This window comes from Gymnodraco acuticeps, unplaced genomic scaffold, assembly GCF_902827175.1.
Source record: "Gymnodraco acuticeps unplaced genomic scaffold, fGymAcu1.1, whole genome shotgun sequence".
Classification (NCBI taxonomy): Eukaryota; Metazoa; Chordata; class Actinopteri; order Perciformes; family Bathydraconidae; genus Gymnodraco; species Gymnodraco acuticeps.
This window is the reverse complement of record NW_022991704.1, coordinates 1-14,434: the sequence shown is the minus strand read 5'-3', so window position 1 is coordinate 14,434 and position 14,434 is coordinate 1. Positions and strand designations below refer to the sequence as shown.

The window sequence follows — 14,434 nt, the reverse complement described above, 5'->3', positions numbered from 1 at the left end:
GTTAGACTAACTTACCATAAAGAAACCAAAAACTGAAATGCTCATTAATTAACCCTATTTCTGTTGTTTACAAATTCCATTTACTGTGTTTATGCACTCTTACGCACCAAAGCAAATCCCTCGTACGTGTGAACCTACTTGGCCACACACCTGATTCTGATCCATCCGAACTGAAGTGTTAAAGCGTCCTCACACGTTCACAAAGCTGATGAAATAAAGCAGACAAGAGGACGGGTAGAATGCATTCTCTCTGGTTTATTCAGGTTCTTTAGGAAGAGTTCTGTTTGAAATTACAAAATGCACTGGTAGAAACAGCAGAGATAGATAGAGAAAGAAACAGAGGGAGAGAAAGAGATGGTCAGAGAAAGAGGGAGAGAGAAAGAAGGGATTTCATATCCAGAATAAACGGGAATAACATCACCAGATTCAGGTTCAGGCAGCTCTTTACTCTCAAAGGGATTGTTTTTCATCAAGGAAAATCTTTGTTCTCCTTCTCCCCCTTTTTTAAAATCTTTTTTTTCTTTTCTGTAATGTTAGTTTAAGTGTTTATCTATCCTTGTTGTTCCCCCACGGTTTTTCCCCCGTGAAATAACTGGCAAATATAACAAACAAACATTCTTTGATTTCATCACCAAAGTCATTTCCATTTTTTTTTTTATCAGGATGGATTTTTTTTTTTTGGTCAGGTTTTTTTTCCTTTTTTGTTTTTAAAAATAGAAGAAAAAAAGAAACACATTGCTCTTAAAAACATCTATCTATATATATTTTTACATATATATACTTTTTTCTTCATATTTATTTTTTTAATTCCTGAAGTTGACTTGTTACCCCACATAGTGGCATGCACATTGCACATGCAAATCTGTAATTAAATACTTCTCTTATCTTAAATTGCCATGTATGTTTATTTTTTCTCTTTTTTCCCCAACTTGCTGAGTGAATCCTGTATGGTTTTCTACTGTGGCACTGGTTCGGTTTCTACTGGGTCGATGAGTGTCGATGGTTTGCATGGCGATGAGATGAGTGGTTGCTTCGGTTCCCAATGCATCTCTGCAAAAACACCTACATTATAACTAAACCCTTTGCAGCCGGTATTTAAACTCTAGATACACATTTTGGGGTATTTGTTGCATTTTATGTCTCAAACAAGCACGTTTTGAGCAGCTCGGTTTGTCTGACCTGAAAACAGTGGGAACCAGTAGGAACCCTAACCCTAGCCCTAATTGTCATCTTTGGATAAAGTTTTGGGGAATCAAATTTCATTTAAAATCCAATAACTTCTATCAAATGAAAAGGTAGCAGAACCAAGAACAAAAGCCCATGAAATATAGTAAAATCTGGTTTAAGGACCTTCACATTTTCTCTGATTATACCCCAAAAAACACAACAACGTTTTGATAAATGAAACATCAAATCTGTGCTACAAAGGGTTAAAAATAATCCCCTGTTCATGGCATCTCGAGATGTCTTGGGAGAGATCGGCCTCCAGCGTTCGGGAGACGCTGACGTCAAAAGGTGAGTACAGATCTTCTGGAAGCAACTCGTCTTCATCGGGTTAATGGAGAGAAATGGAAAGGGGGGAGAGATGGATGGAAGGAGAGAGGAGAGGAGAGGAGAGAGGGACCTTGGGTTTGCTTTTTTGCGAGGAATCAATTCACTGTAAAACACAGAGAAGTACGGAGTCCAGCAGGTATAAGAGACAACAGCTTTGATAACTTGCACATCAATGAGTATGTCATCAGTATAGACACATTTTGGAAGTCCTGCCACATTTGGAAAGTGCAATATATTATATTTCTGTATGGGATTTAAGGGTGAATAAATACAATTAAGCACATTTAGATGTTTCGGTACTCACTGCTCACTCCGTGTTTTGCACTAAACTGCAGACAAAGTTAGCAACTAGCTAGTAAATATCAAAGAACAAAATGTTCTCTTTGCCGCAGACCAAAATAGAGCTAAAAGGAGTGTGAATAAGGGACTTTAATTCATCAGGTGAACACACACACGATTCCAAGTCAATGCTTACGTTGCTCTGTGTCAGTAGCTAACTGTTAGCATACACATTAGCGATGCCTGCCTTAAAATGTTGTTTGTGGTTATGGCATTTCATGTTTAGGACACGGAAAGTCATGTTCTTGGCTTTCAATGTCAATTTTAACATGTCTTTTGGCGTCTAGAAGTTACAGAGTTACAGACAATTAAGCTAGTGAGCAGGGAATTCAAATGCCTAATGTCAGAGGAAAACAAACATGAAGCCAGTGGGGATATCAACATTTCCCTCATACATATAATGAAACTACAAAGAATAACTTACATTACAATATATCTTCGAAAACACTTCATACACTTTTTCCTGCCCCCAGTAACAGATTAATGCAGTTTTGAACATACTGTATGCCTTTTTTATGCAGTGTCACATAGTGTCCACAATCTCAGTTAATAAGAAATATGTGAGAGCAATTACAAACTCAAGTGAATGAATGAAATCATCAGGAAATTCAACTGTAATACCCGCTGGACTCCTTAAAGACGCAATCAGACTGCAGACGGACTAACACACCCACACAGGCAATCATGAACTCATTCAACCTCCACTGCATAGACACCTTTCATAATGAGTGATGATGGTGAAAGCTCAATCCCACCACCTTGTGTTCGTGAATGGCATTACAGGAGGAAGGGGAGATGTGACGAAAACAGAAACACAGAAGAACACAATGAGTTTTTCAGAAAGTTTATGGATTATATACACAAAAGCCAAAATATACAGTGAAATGGGTGAGAGAAATGACATGATTATTTACTCCCGCCTCCACCTCCCACCCGTTCAGGGTTGAATAATGATCCCATAGGAAAATGAGGAGTGGGTGAGGGAAGGATGGAAGGAGATTAAGGTGGCAACAAGGACACTAAAACCTCACATGCATACTGCGATTGTCTCATCGTGTCCTGTACAGTGTAAGGCACTGAGGGTGACCTACTGTAGCTGATGTTGTCAGGACACGCACACACACATACACACATAATAATAAACTTACAAATACACTGAACTCCACTCACTCACATATTTCCTTATATATGCATACATTCCACTTAGTGCTGAAACGATTAGTTAACTAATTGATTAATTGACTGTCATTTGATTCTGAGCTTGTAATCTTATTTGCTATTTATCTATTCCTATATATAGATATTTCACATTAATAAATATTAAAATGTGTGCATTTTCATAGTCAAATATTGACATATACATTGTTTTTGCGTACTATTTGCATTGCCTGCAACTCATCATAGTCAACTGCCTTTTCATTTTCTTTCGAGGTTTATTTTATTTGACGTTACAAGAAATATTATCTTTACTTATCATTTAGGGTATTGAACGTTACTTAAGGGAACATTCCATTATGCCATATACTCCCTGAATGTAAGTCATATTTTTGGCTTTTCGTAACCAAATGTTTGGCTCAAAATATTATATGAACCTATAGTCCAGTCAAAAAATACAATGGGTTTGATCATGTCAAATAAATTGCCAGATTAATCAAAGATGTAAATAATTAGTTTCAGCACACTCATGCACCACACACATGCTTAAACACAGTCTTACACACACATTAACGCACACACAGTGAATGTCTCCCTGTCGCAGCAGTGGCCCCGCCCCCCTCACAGTGGGACAGAGACTGGGTGGGTGACAAAATGGCTTCTGAGCATGAGGATGAGTCCGAAAAGTGGTCCAGTGCCATTGTGAAATTGTGTGTTAACATCACTACGACTTCTGCTGCTCCCTCCCCTCCCAAAAACGTCCCCCCTCCACCGCAAACAGGACCATACATCATTAAAATCTCTCATTTGCCTTTTTCCCCTCCCGCCTCTCCTTCCTTCACTCTTGACCCCCTACACACACACACACACACACGCGCACACACACACACGCACACACACACACACACACACATCTAGTGCTGTACAAAGGGGAGACCACGGTGTGGCTTCAGCTACATAAGCACAACTTTTGGCAGCACTACTGTACATTAAAACCCACTGTGTAGTTTTTTTTTTAAAGAGAGCCCTTATTCGTGTTTTTGTCGACGCGTTGCCTCACGACTGACCCACTGACACAATTTCACAGCCGACTGAGTGGATGGTTTGGTGCGATTGTTAGCTTTTCCTTCGTCCAAAAACGAAGAAGAACCAAAAGAAAAGATAGCCCGATGGGTGACAGAAGCCGGAGGTGAAGACAGCTGATGTTGGTAGAAGCAATGACTTAGCAAAAACTTTGCAATCCCCACAGCCCACGTTCAAAGAAAACAACGAAAGAAAAATCAAATGTTCACTTTTTCTCCCAAAGAATGGGGTTTCTTTTCGGAAAAGCACACACACAACATGCGTTCACACAAAGGCATTGTTGTGTGTCGGCCATTTTGGATCCGCTGTTACAATTCTGGACAAGCGAGTGGTGTCGTGGAGCCAAAATGGAGGTTGTTTTTTCCTGCCTGTCTTTCAACACGCCGGTGTCGGGGTTGGTGCGTCGGCAGATGAGGGGTCAGAGGGTGTAATGAAGTCAGTGAAAGGAGAGAAGAGGGCGGGGGGGGGGGGGTCAACATTACAACGTCTGACGCCATGCCAGGTAAAACCATACAATAACTCAATCCGAGGCCTGCTTGTTTTGTAGCTGACTTTTCCCTATGTTGTCTAACTAGCTAGCTAACTCTAGAGGGACCTGAGAAGTAAGCGAACCGCTTTGCACCTCTGTAAACCTCTCACTATACCGCCTGAAACTGGACCCACGACATTTCCTGGATTGACACAAAATGCCCTGCCTAACAGGGAGTTGAAGCCAAGAGGGCTAGCTTGTTAGCAGCTTCCGATAAATCAACAATGACGTCAAAACCATGAGGCTCTGATTCAAACTGTTTGGATCTCTTTAGATTTGTTGGCAACTCCAAATATTTGTTTGAATTAGATATTTTTTTGATTAGGTCATGTATGGATTTCGCTACTTCAAAGCTAGCCTCTTGGCTCATCCCTCACTGTGACCCAGTCTCAAAACCACCGCTATCCCCGTTTCTAAACTAGCATGGGAGCCGGTGGGACTTGACTCTTAAGGCGTAGTGTGGTTGATGTCAACTACTACAGAGGGTACAGGGGGGGACTAAGGGCGAGGAGAATGGGGAGTGACAAATGTGACTCTGATACAGAAGGCACTGTGGCTCTGTAGGGGGTTTTGAGGAAAACGTCCCCACCTGTCGTAACCTTACTTAATAGAAGGTGTGGGCAGAGGGGTTATGTATTTGCGCCCCCTCGACTCCCGCCAATCAAATAAACAATCAACGAAAAGAAACCCCCCCTATCCCCATCTTCACTACGCTATGCTCAACTACTAGGCCTGGAGGCAACACATTTCGGGAGAGGAGAGAAAAAGACGAGGGAAAAGGTGACAAAAGGGGTTTCACTGTGTGATGTCAAGAGACGTGTGCAAACGAGGTGTCGATCTTTACGATTAGATTCATAAATCCGTTCTACAGTACCATATTGTTGCAGGTTTTCCTCCGAAATAATACCATGAGGATGCTTATGAGGTCTGCATAGTGTCAAAACACGTGGACTGGGGTTTGTCTTCTGGCTTATGCGACTGCGAAGAAAACAGTGCGAGGTTTCAAGAGTAGCTAGATCGTCAACCGTGTCATGAGCATGAACGGTATGCAAAATAAATAAATATCTGAAACTCTAATTATACTCTGTCTGTTATCTATAACTACATCTACTGGTTTATATCTAGATTTATACGTACTTTATCATCTATATATTTATCTATACTTTATCATCTTGTCTTAAGAGTTATTGAATACTCAATAATTATTTTCCTTCATAAAAATAAGGATGAAAATAGAAGTCCTATAAGTGTTTCTGTCTTGTAATGCCTTTAGTGTCTTCAGTGTCGCTTTCTGGCAATCTGAAAGAACAGATGTCAAAGCAAATGGACAGAAAAAGAAAAAGGTAGATGAGGAAAGAGAGGTTGGCGGATACTGTAGTGGGTTTTGGCAGAAGAGGTTTCAGCTTTGCTACAACCTCATATGATTGGATTGGGGGTTTTGGTGACTATTCTCTGGTTATCCAGACCTGAGAGAAGGGGTTGGGGGAGGGAGGGGTCGTCAGCATTGGCACAGACAGGCAGACAGAAGGACGGGCCGACAAACGGACAGATATGGCGTCTCTCAGGCTACATCCATGTTTCCTGACTACGACTGGACTTGGTCTATATATCTTACAAAGATATAAGAGACAGGTATAAGTAGAGGTTTTCAGTCCAGGTCTAGGAAACAGAATGTGGCCTGGAGGCTGTCCTGTAGAGGGGGAAGGCAGGGCGGATAATGTGCGCTGATAACTGCCCCCTGGTGGCAAACATAGAGAACAACACCCACCTAATACTGACACCAACATTGTACCACCAATACTGTGCTGTCACTGCCGGCAACTGATCGCACTACAAAATGACAGAGCCAGACAGAGGGAAAAGGTTGAGATTCTAGTTTTTGGCTGCTAGTGGAAGAATTCAACCTTGGTAGAACTTTAACTTCAGGTTGGTCTGAAACCTCTGCAATGTAAAACACAAACTCTTCCACATTCTCATTGATCCGGTCTACGCCACCCTTCGAAAATGAATTCTTGATCTTTGGGTTGGCTTGACAAGAGTACGAACCCCACACATCTTTGCATGTCAGGTACTGAAGCTCCCCTGACTTCTACCTTCACCATTGTGTAGAGAGAGTGTATCTTAAGAGTTGCGTTACAACACGCAGCGCTGCAAAGTGGATGTTCCCAAGCCATCCTTGCCCCAAAGCATTAGGAACCCGGTAAACGTCATTGAACGGGGGAATAAAAAACATAACGGATGTAAACAAGATGGACATAGCATACTTAAACTCCAAATAACATGACAACAAATCTACAGCAACAGTTCCATCAATCAATCAATCAATCAACAATCATCATCATCATCATCATTGTCATCGTCATTTTGCATTGACATTGATATCATTATTCATAAGACTATCATCGTTAACAATAATAAATCAAGTGTGGTAGGAGTCCACTTCTCTCCACTCTTTCTCCCTCTTGTTTCTCAAGCAGAAAACAGGAATGCGATCCTGCAGGTTTCCCAGTCTTTTTACAGGTGGTGGACTCATAGATCTGGAACAGTATCGGCAGGAAACTCAAAATAGCCGACTGTCAAAACGTAAATCCCATTTGAGATGTAAAATAGAGAAAGAGAAAGAGTGTCTGAAAGACGAGGACTTCTTTTGTAAACTTAAATGCAAAGTTTCCTATAAAGCCCCCAGGTCCCACCCACACCAGTTAGATTTCCTCTCTAGTATGTACTTAATCAATCATGCAGGTTTCCATCAAATGTTGGACTCCGAAAAAGATCAAAGGAGGTTGAGCGAATGCAACAGAAGAACCAAGCTCCAATGTCCGAAGAAGAACAAGAAGGAGAAGTAATCGATAGAAGAAATACTGAAGAAATACGTCTTTTTCCCTCCTCTCCTCTCCTCTCCTCTCCTCTCCTCTCCTCTCCTCTCCTCTCCTCTCCTCTCCTCTCCTCTCCTCTCCTCTCCTCTCCTCTCCTCTCCTCTCCTCTCCTCTCCTCTCCTCTCCTCCGCCCTTTTCAACGTGTGATGTAATTTCCTGTCAGGTCATCCCTCACCTTTGCACCAGGTCGAGTAACTGAGGAGGAAGGGGCTTGACGAAGTGTCCGACTACCTTCTCAAGTTATCTGAGCCCACCCCCCCCCATTGCGCACTCGAAAAGGAAGTGAGCCCACACGTGCCCCACCCCCCTCCACTATCACCACTGGCGAACAGGAAGTGATGTCACACCAGCTCCGTCAGCATTAAGTGAGTCTTTAACAGTAAACAGAGATGATAAAACTCATCAAATATCAGCCAGCGCTGTGATTGGCTGGTTTTTGCAGTATAGGCGGAGCTTCCTGGTTCTGTCCCTTGGAAAGGAAAAAGGTCAAAGATAAAGTGGTTGTTCTCCCTTTTTTTCTTTTCATTGTTTGTCATGTAAAGTTTGATTTTGTTCTTCATTGTTCAAGTTTGATTTTCTGGAGGCATAGCTTGGCATGTAAGGGTTAGGGGGTCCTGGCTTTTTGTTAATTTATTTTTCTTTAAACATATCTGTTCGAGGAGCAAACTGAAAGCAGTGGACTAATTTTCAGGCTTTTACATTTAGCAGACTGGCCAGCGACAGATAGCACACATCTGACAAAACTAACCAATCAGGCGACAGTCTGGGAGAAGCCCTGTTAGGGCTCATAAACCGTGATATGCTCCTCCTTCGCTTTTTTGTTCCCACAACTTTCTTTTCCCTCTGCAGCCTGGCCTTGCTGGTCAAGCATAGAAATCTGGGAAGTGTAGTTCTGAGAAGGAGAGAGGTAAACTGTGCCCGGGCCTCGCCCTAGCTGTCTTGGCTGTCTCTTTTTCATTTCATCCATGTGCTGCTCTGTCACTGAAATGAGTCTTACAGAAAATCTGTAAAAAGGCTTTTTGCAGCAACCTCCATCCCCCTCGCCCCGCCCTTATTTTTTCTCATTTAGAGTCCGAAGGGTGAAGGTAGAGGGTGTCCAACCCCCATTCATATTTTCTCCCCCTCTGCTTTTTTAAAAGTCTACATATCCAAGGCCAGAGCACCGGAGGCTGCTATTCTTCTCCTCTCCTGCCCTCACCCCTCGCTCCCTGTGGTTGCTAGCACCAGTCATCCTCGTCCGTCTCACTATAAGGTTCATGCAGGCCCTTGCGGGGCCCTCGAGCATGGGGGGGGCCGTTGGTGTGGATGTGGTGGCACCCCGGGTGGCCCCCGCCTATGTGGGGAGGGTGAGGATGAGCGGTAACCATTGGGCACCCTACGTGGATGCGGGTGAGGGGGCTGAGGGGGCCCATGGTGGGCAGTCCTAGGTGAGCGTGGGTGAGGGTGAGGATTTCCCCCATGTGGGTGGGGGTTGCCATGAGAGAGACTTTGCTCGTAGGCAGGGGGCTCGTGGTGCCGCTCGTACTCGTAGTCGCGCTCATAGAAGGGCCCGTCGCCCTCCAGGCTGTCCCCGGGCGGACCCCCGCTCCAACGGCCTCGGTGAGGGGACCTGGGGGAGCCGTGGAGAGGCGAGCGCGGGGACTGGTGCCTGGGGGAACGCGGGGAACCGTGCAGGGATGAGGACCCCCCGTGCTGGGGAGACGCTTGGCGTGACGGGGGACGATGGTGATAGCCTCTCTCGTGGTCTGGAGGGGAGAAGTGTCGGGGGGAGGGCGAGCGCAGTCGGCCCGGACCTGGGGGGCCGTAGCTGGCCTTGCGGACGGCGGGGGAGTAGGTTACATGTGGACGGGGGACAGCTGGGGTCTGGGGCAGCTGGCGACGGCCTCTCCGCGGAGTGCTGGTCCCCGAGGTCGAGGGGACCGGGCTGCCGCTCACCGAACTACTGCCCTACAGCAAAATGTAAACAAGGAAAATCAAAACGCACCACAACAACAACAACAACAACAACAACAACAGAGACCAGAGTAGAGCAGAGAGGAGGTAGGTAGGGAGGTAAGGAGTAGGTAGGTAGGGTAGATATATAGAAAGGTAGGTAGTTAGGGTGGATAGATAGATATATAGATAGATAGAACACCATTGAAAATCATTCAAAAACATTGATGAGGCAAATAATTGACATCAAGAAGCCACACGTCACGTTGAAGAAAAATGGGCAGAAAGAGAAACAGTGATAAAGAAAAAAAGCGTAACACAAAAAGGAGAAATTGATATCCATAAGTAGGTGTGTGACTCTTCGTGAACTTTTACTCGATAGTAAAAGAGTCGTTGTGGCAGGTGCTATATTGGAATTCAAACCTTACATTGTTGATCTAGTGTAAAACAAACACAGCTGGTTCTTGCATTTGATTTGTGAGAAAGATATCGATCTTTTTATTTTAATACCTGACGGCTAGTTCACACTGCACGACTTTCTTGACTTGCCCAAGAGGGAGAAGAAGCCAAATGGATCGCAAGACTTTGGTTGGAAGGGAAACCTGAAGTAGGGATCGGCCGAATAACTTTATGGATTGCCCGATTCTGGACGTACATGAATCTTTAGAAGAATACTCATCTGGAATTTCTCCTGGTTAAAGATCATGTGACCGTTGGGTTGCAGGTCGGTCATGTTGTGTGAAAACCACAATGACTTCAAGAAAGCTAATTGTGTAACTTGGACAATACAGCAATCTGACAACTTTGAAAGTCATGTAGCGTGATCTTAACTAAAGAAATGCCACTGTGACTCCAAGATTGACTTAATGACAGTACAGAACATCTCAATGCTATTTGGGCCTTTATCCAACCTGCATACACTTACACACGTTATATAAGAAACTCTACAAATATAGAAATTAAGAAGAAGGAACAGTAACAGACAGTGTTGGACAGAACTGAGAAGCTGTCCCTAATCTTGGCATTAACCTCGGTGTCTTTGGAGCCCACCTGTCTGTGTCCTCGTCCTTCCGGCCCCTCGCTGGGGGAGCGGGACCAGTGGCGGTCCTGGGGGTGCCTGGGGGGGTAGTCGTGTCTTTCAGGGCCATAGCGCTCCTTGTCCATGGAGCTGTGATGGTGATGGTGGTGATGGTGGTGGCGACGGTCCTTGGTCCGGCCGCGGTCCCTCTCGCGCTCCTTTGGAGGAAGGTCGCCCGACTGCGTGGTGGTGCTGAGGTCTGTGCCCAGACCTAGCAGGGAGATGCCTCAGTTTACATTTGTAAAAACAAGGCCACTCTTTATTTTATTGAGAGTTATATAGAGTTTATCTAGAGCAGGGGTTCTCAAAGTTTTGATGAGTGAGGGCCAATTTAGGTACCCAATATTGGATTGAGGGCCGCCCAAGAAAAAACGGAACACAAAATAATTCCAAAACAAATCCTTTCTTTATTGTACTAACCAATTACCGCAACTCGCGAGATGCCTAGTTGCTATGCAACCAGTAGTCGAGCAAACTTTCCACAAGCTGTCATTCATAATTTAGGAATGACAACCCAGGGGGCGCAGTTTTACCATTCTTAAATTCCATTCTAATTCTTACTAGATACAACCATGGAGGATTCAAATATAACGCATGCATTTCAGCGTGTCACATTAACTATCGCGGGCCGCCAGAAACATTTCCGAGGGCCGCCATTGGCCCGCGGGCCGCACTTTGAGAACCCCTGATCTAGAGGCATACAAATGAAGCCAATTCCCCTTTTTACCACAGAAATTAGCATTATCTTTTTAAAAGCGGAAACTCCCAAATAACTTTCTGATTGCCAGTCGATGAGTATTTTTCAAACTCTCTAACCAGAGTTGGTGATTGTGGGAACAGTGTAACGTGTACAGAACAGACATTTGTTTAATTAATTGTATGTTTGTTGTTGCAGAAATACACAGTCAAATTAAAGCACAGCAAATTAATTAACAGCAGCATCACTACAGCCTCTGGGAAGCGAGTCCTCTCCATCAGATTAGAGAGCTCTCCAATTATTAAGAGGATTCAGGACCAGTGCCAGCCGTGTTGCATTCGCTCCGCAGCTGAAGCAGTTAGTGGTGAAGTGGGTGAAGGGCTTCTTTGTGCAACAACTTGACTTGCATACATGTAGTGAATGTGATGACAACTCTAATCTCTTAGCTCAATGAATGCTGAAATCGCCTCAACAACTGACATTGAGTTGCCCTTGACTGTCCAGCATTACCTCATGCTGCAACTATGACAAGGATCCATCAACTCTAGATATCTAATGACATTGTGTTTATTGTACATTTATGGAATCCAAAATTGTAAAAAAAGTAAACACCTTTCCAGGTTTTAGGACTCATTGCTGCACCACCAGATACATGCATTACGATAGTATAAATGTCCGCTCTGAGTGACTCACCCGTGTCAGCGTCGGTGTATCTGGTCAGCGAGCGCTGCGAGGCCTGGTGATTCCTCTCTCTGTGCCGGCGACCTCCTCCGTGTTTCCCCTCCTCAGAAACCACCCTCTCCAGGGAGTAGTCGTCCAGCCTCACCCCCCGACCCGCACGCCCGTGGACCAGACTGGAGGTGGAGCGGCGCATCGGACTGGTGTCGGTGATGGTCTGCGAGGAGGAAGGCGCGAGTAAAAGAAAGGAAGAGAGAGCGATAGACAGAAAAGAGATACAAGTAGTGGAGGAGAGAGAAGGAAAGAAAGAGAGAATAAGAAAACAGGAAGTAAGATTTAATGCATCATGATTGGTAGTCCTCAACTCTGAGAAGGACAACCCTAGTTTCTCTTGGTTAATGAGTGTATGACTACTGCATGTCGTTGAATGTCTGTACTATTTGACCGATCCTAAATAAGATATCTGAGCATTTCTGCATCCCATTAGCTTTACCCATAGCACCTGGAATCGCAAGCTAACAACCCTTTGACAAGCACATCTAATACCATGCGTCTTCACCATAACATGTAGGAATGAAACAGGGATACACAGGGAACTGACAGCAAGGGGACAAAGGGGCAGAGAGACAGAGAGCAAGCATGAAGGAGGGCTGTAGAAACCATGCCTCACATGCACCTACTGGAACTTTCCAGATGGCAGCCATGTTTCATTTGAATCATTGTCAAGCACATCAGGTGTTTGATGGGCAGTGGTGAACTTCTAATTGGACGAAAACATTACAGTACACTTACATTTTCAGTGTGGACAGAAGGTACATGTATTAACAACTTGAGTGACACTATAAAAGCTTGTGAAGCTGATACAATACTTTACTCTCTTGTTTTGCTGAATGTTACCCAACACATCCACAACATCTAATTCCAAGCTAATTTAGCATTTTCTCCATGTTTCATATGGGCTTCATACCTTACAAAGACAACCACTATGTCTCCCAACAAAATGTGCATCCGTATGACTTAAATCCAATATGGCAGCCATGTGGAAAAGATAAGCTGTCATTCCATAACCCAAAGAGTCCGGTCAAAACGCTCCGCAAGAACCCAACAGGAAAATCTTACAGGATCGATTGTTGGATTTAAAAAACATTACAAAATAAGGTTTTTATTGCTAAAATTATACATCTAAGTATGGACGACAATGATGTCAGTGCAGTTGGCTTTCATTTGTATTGAAAACGGTTGATTGAATTGTTTCGACAGAGACTTTCTGCCTGTATATTTAAAATGTACTCGAAACCTACCAAGTACTGTATGTGTGTATAAATACATCGAATGCATGAAGGTATTGAATTGTACTCCAACATTTGTAGCTGTGATTTTGCATCATGAAACAATATAACATACGAGATACAAAAGTTACTTTCAGAAAACCTTAAAAAGGAACTGGCTCAAGTTTAGTTCTAGACCACCCTTGATTTTCCTGATGGGTTCATAACCAGACTGTGACTATGATAGGACCCCCCCGCTGACCCCCCCCAAAGCTTCATATGATATGGCACATGTCAGTCTGCAAGCAGCAGGCCAGACAAAGACTCAGACGAAGAGGATTCCCCGTCCTGAGAGGAGCAACACACACACACACACACACACACACACACACACACACACACACACACACACACACACACACACACACACACACACCACACACACACACACACACACACACACACACACACCACACACACACACACACACACACACACACACACACACACACACACACACTTGCATTTCAGTCTATTTACTGCCATTTTGTAATAATGTTCCACCTTTTAAACTTTAAATTCGGCTTAAAGTACAGAAGAATAATAATTCTACTATTAGGACTACTACTTCTTCATATAGTAACACTCACATCAATACTACTAGTTCTGGTTTTAGATGTTGTTTCTTTGCACTAAGACCAATAGTTTGGGTGTATATATGTAAGGCTTATTAGTGTGTCAAATTAAAGCCATGTATAAACGACTCCAAATGTATATTTACTCAGACATTCCTTAAAATATCAAACTTACATTATGATTCTAGTGACGTAAACCTAAACGAACTTTGGCCTGACCTCATTTTTTAAGATTTCCGCCTGGGTGTTACGTGCCAAAGAGTTGTCAAAAATGACATTACCCATCTTAAGACAGAGATAGTGCTGATAGTGCTCCGTCCAACGTGACATCTTTCATTCTACTCAAACTAATGCATCACTTCCTCTCCATCACACCCACGGCGAGACTCAGCTCTGCCACGTCATGCACGACTTATGACATGCCGACACGCCGCCAATCCACCATAACAGGCCAACAGCTGCACATCAGGCCAGACCATGCTTTCCTCAAACACTGTTGACCCGGTCTGCACACACACACACGCACGCACACACACACACGCACGCACACACACGCACGCACACACACACCCACCACACACACACACACACACACACACACACACACACA

General features: G+C 44.0%; 1 protein-coding gene across 4 annotated transcripts; it reads right to left on the bottom strand.

The window, feature by feature from the left end:
* Positions 1 to 235: 235 nt before the first annotated feature.
* LOC117534587 (voltage-dependent P/Q-type calcium channel subunit alpha-1A-like) lies at positions 236 to 14,347 on the bottom strand. 4 transcript variants are annotated; one of them, XM_034198818.1, is made up of 3 exons: positions 11,937 to 14,347; positions 10,498 to 10,757; positions 236 to 9,483 (listed from the first exon to the last, which is right to left on the bottom strand). In XM_034198818.1, the coding sequence occupies exons 1-3, from the start codon at positions 12,115 to 12,117 to the stop codon at positions 8,791 to 8,793; spliced, it is 1,134 nt and encodes a 377-aa protein (XP_034054709.1). In that variant the 5' UTR covers positions 12,118 to 14,347; the 3' UTR covers positions 236 to 8,790. The 4 variants fall into 4 exon arrangements, with proteins under 4 accessions (XP_034054709.1, XP_034054711.1, XP_034054710.1 ...); XM_034198820.1 differs by having other exon boundaries at positions 10,519 to 10,757; XM_034198819.1 differs by having other exon boundaries at positions 10,498 to 10,745.
* Positions 14,348 to 14,434: the final 87 nt, after the last annotated feature.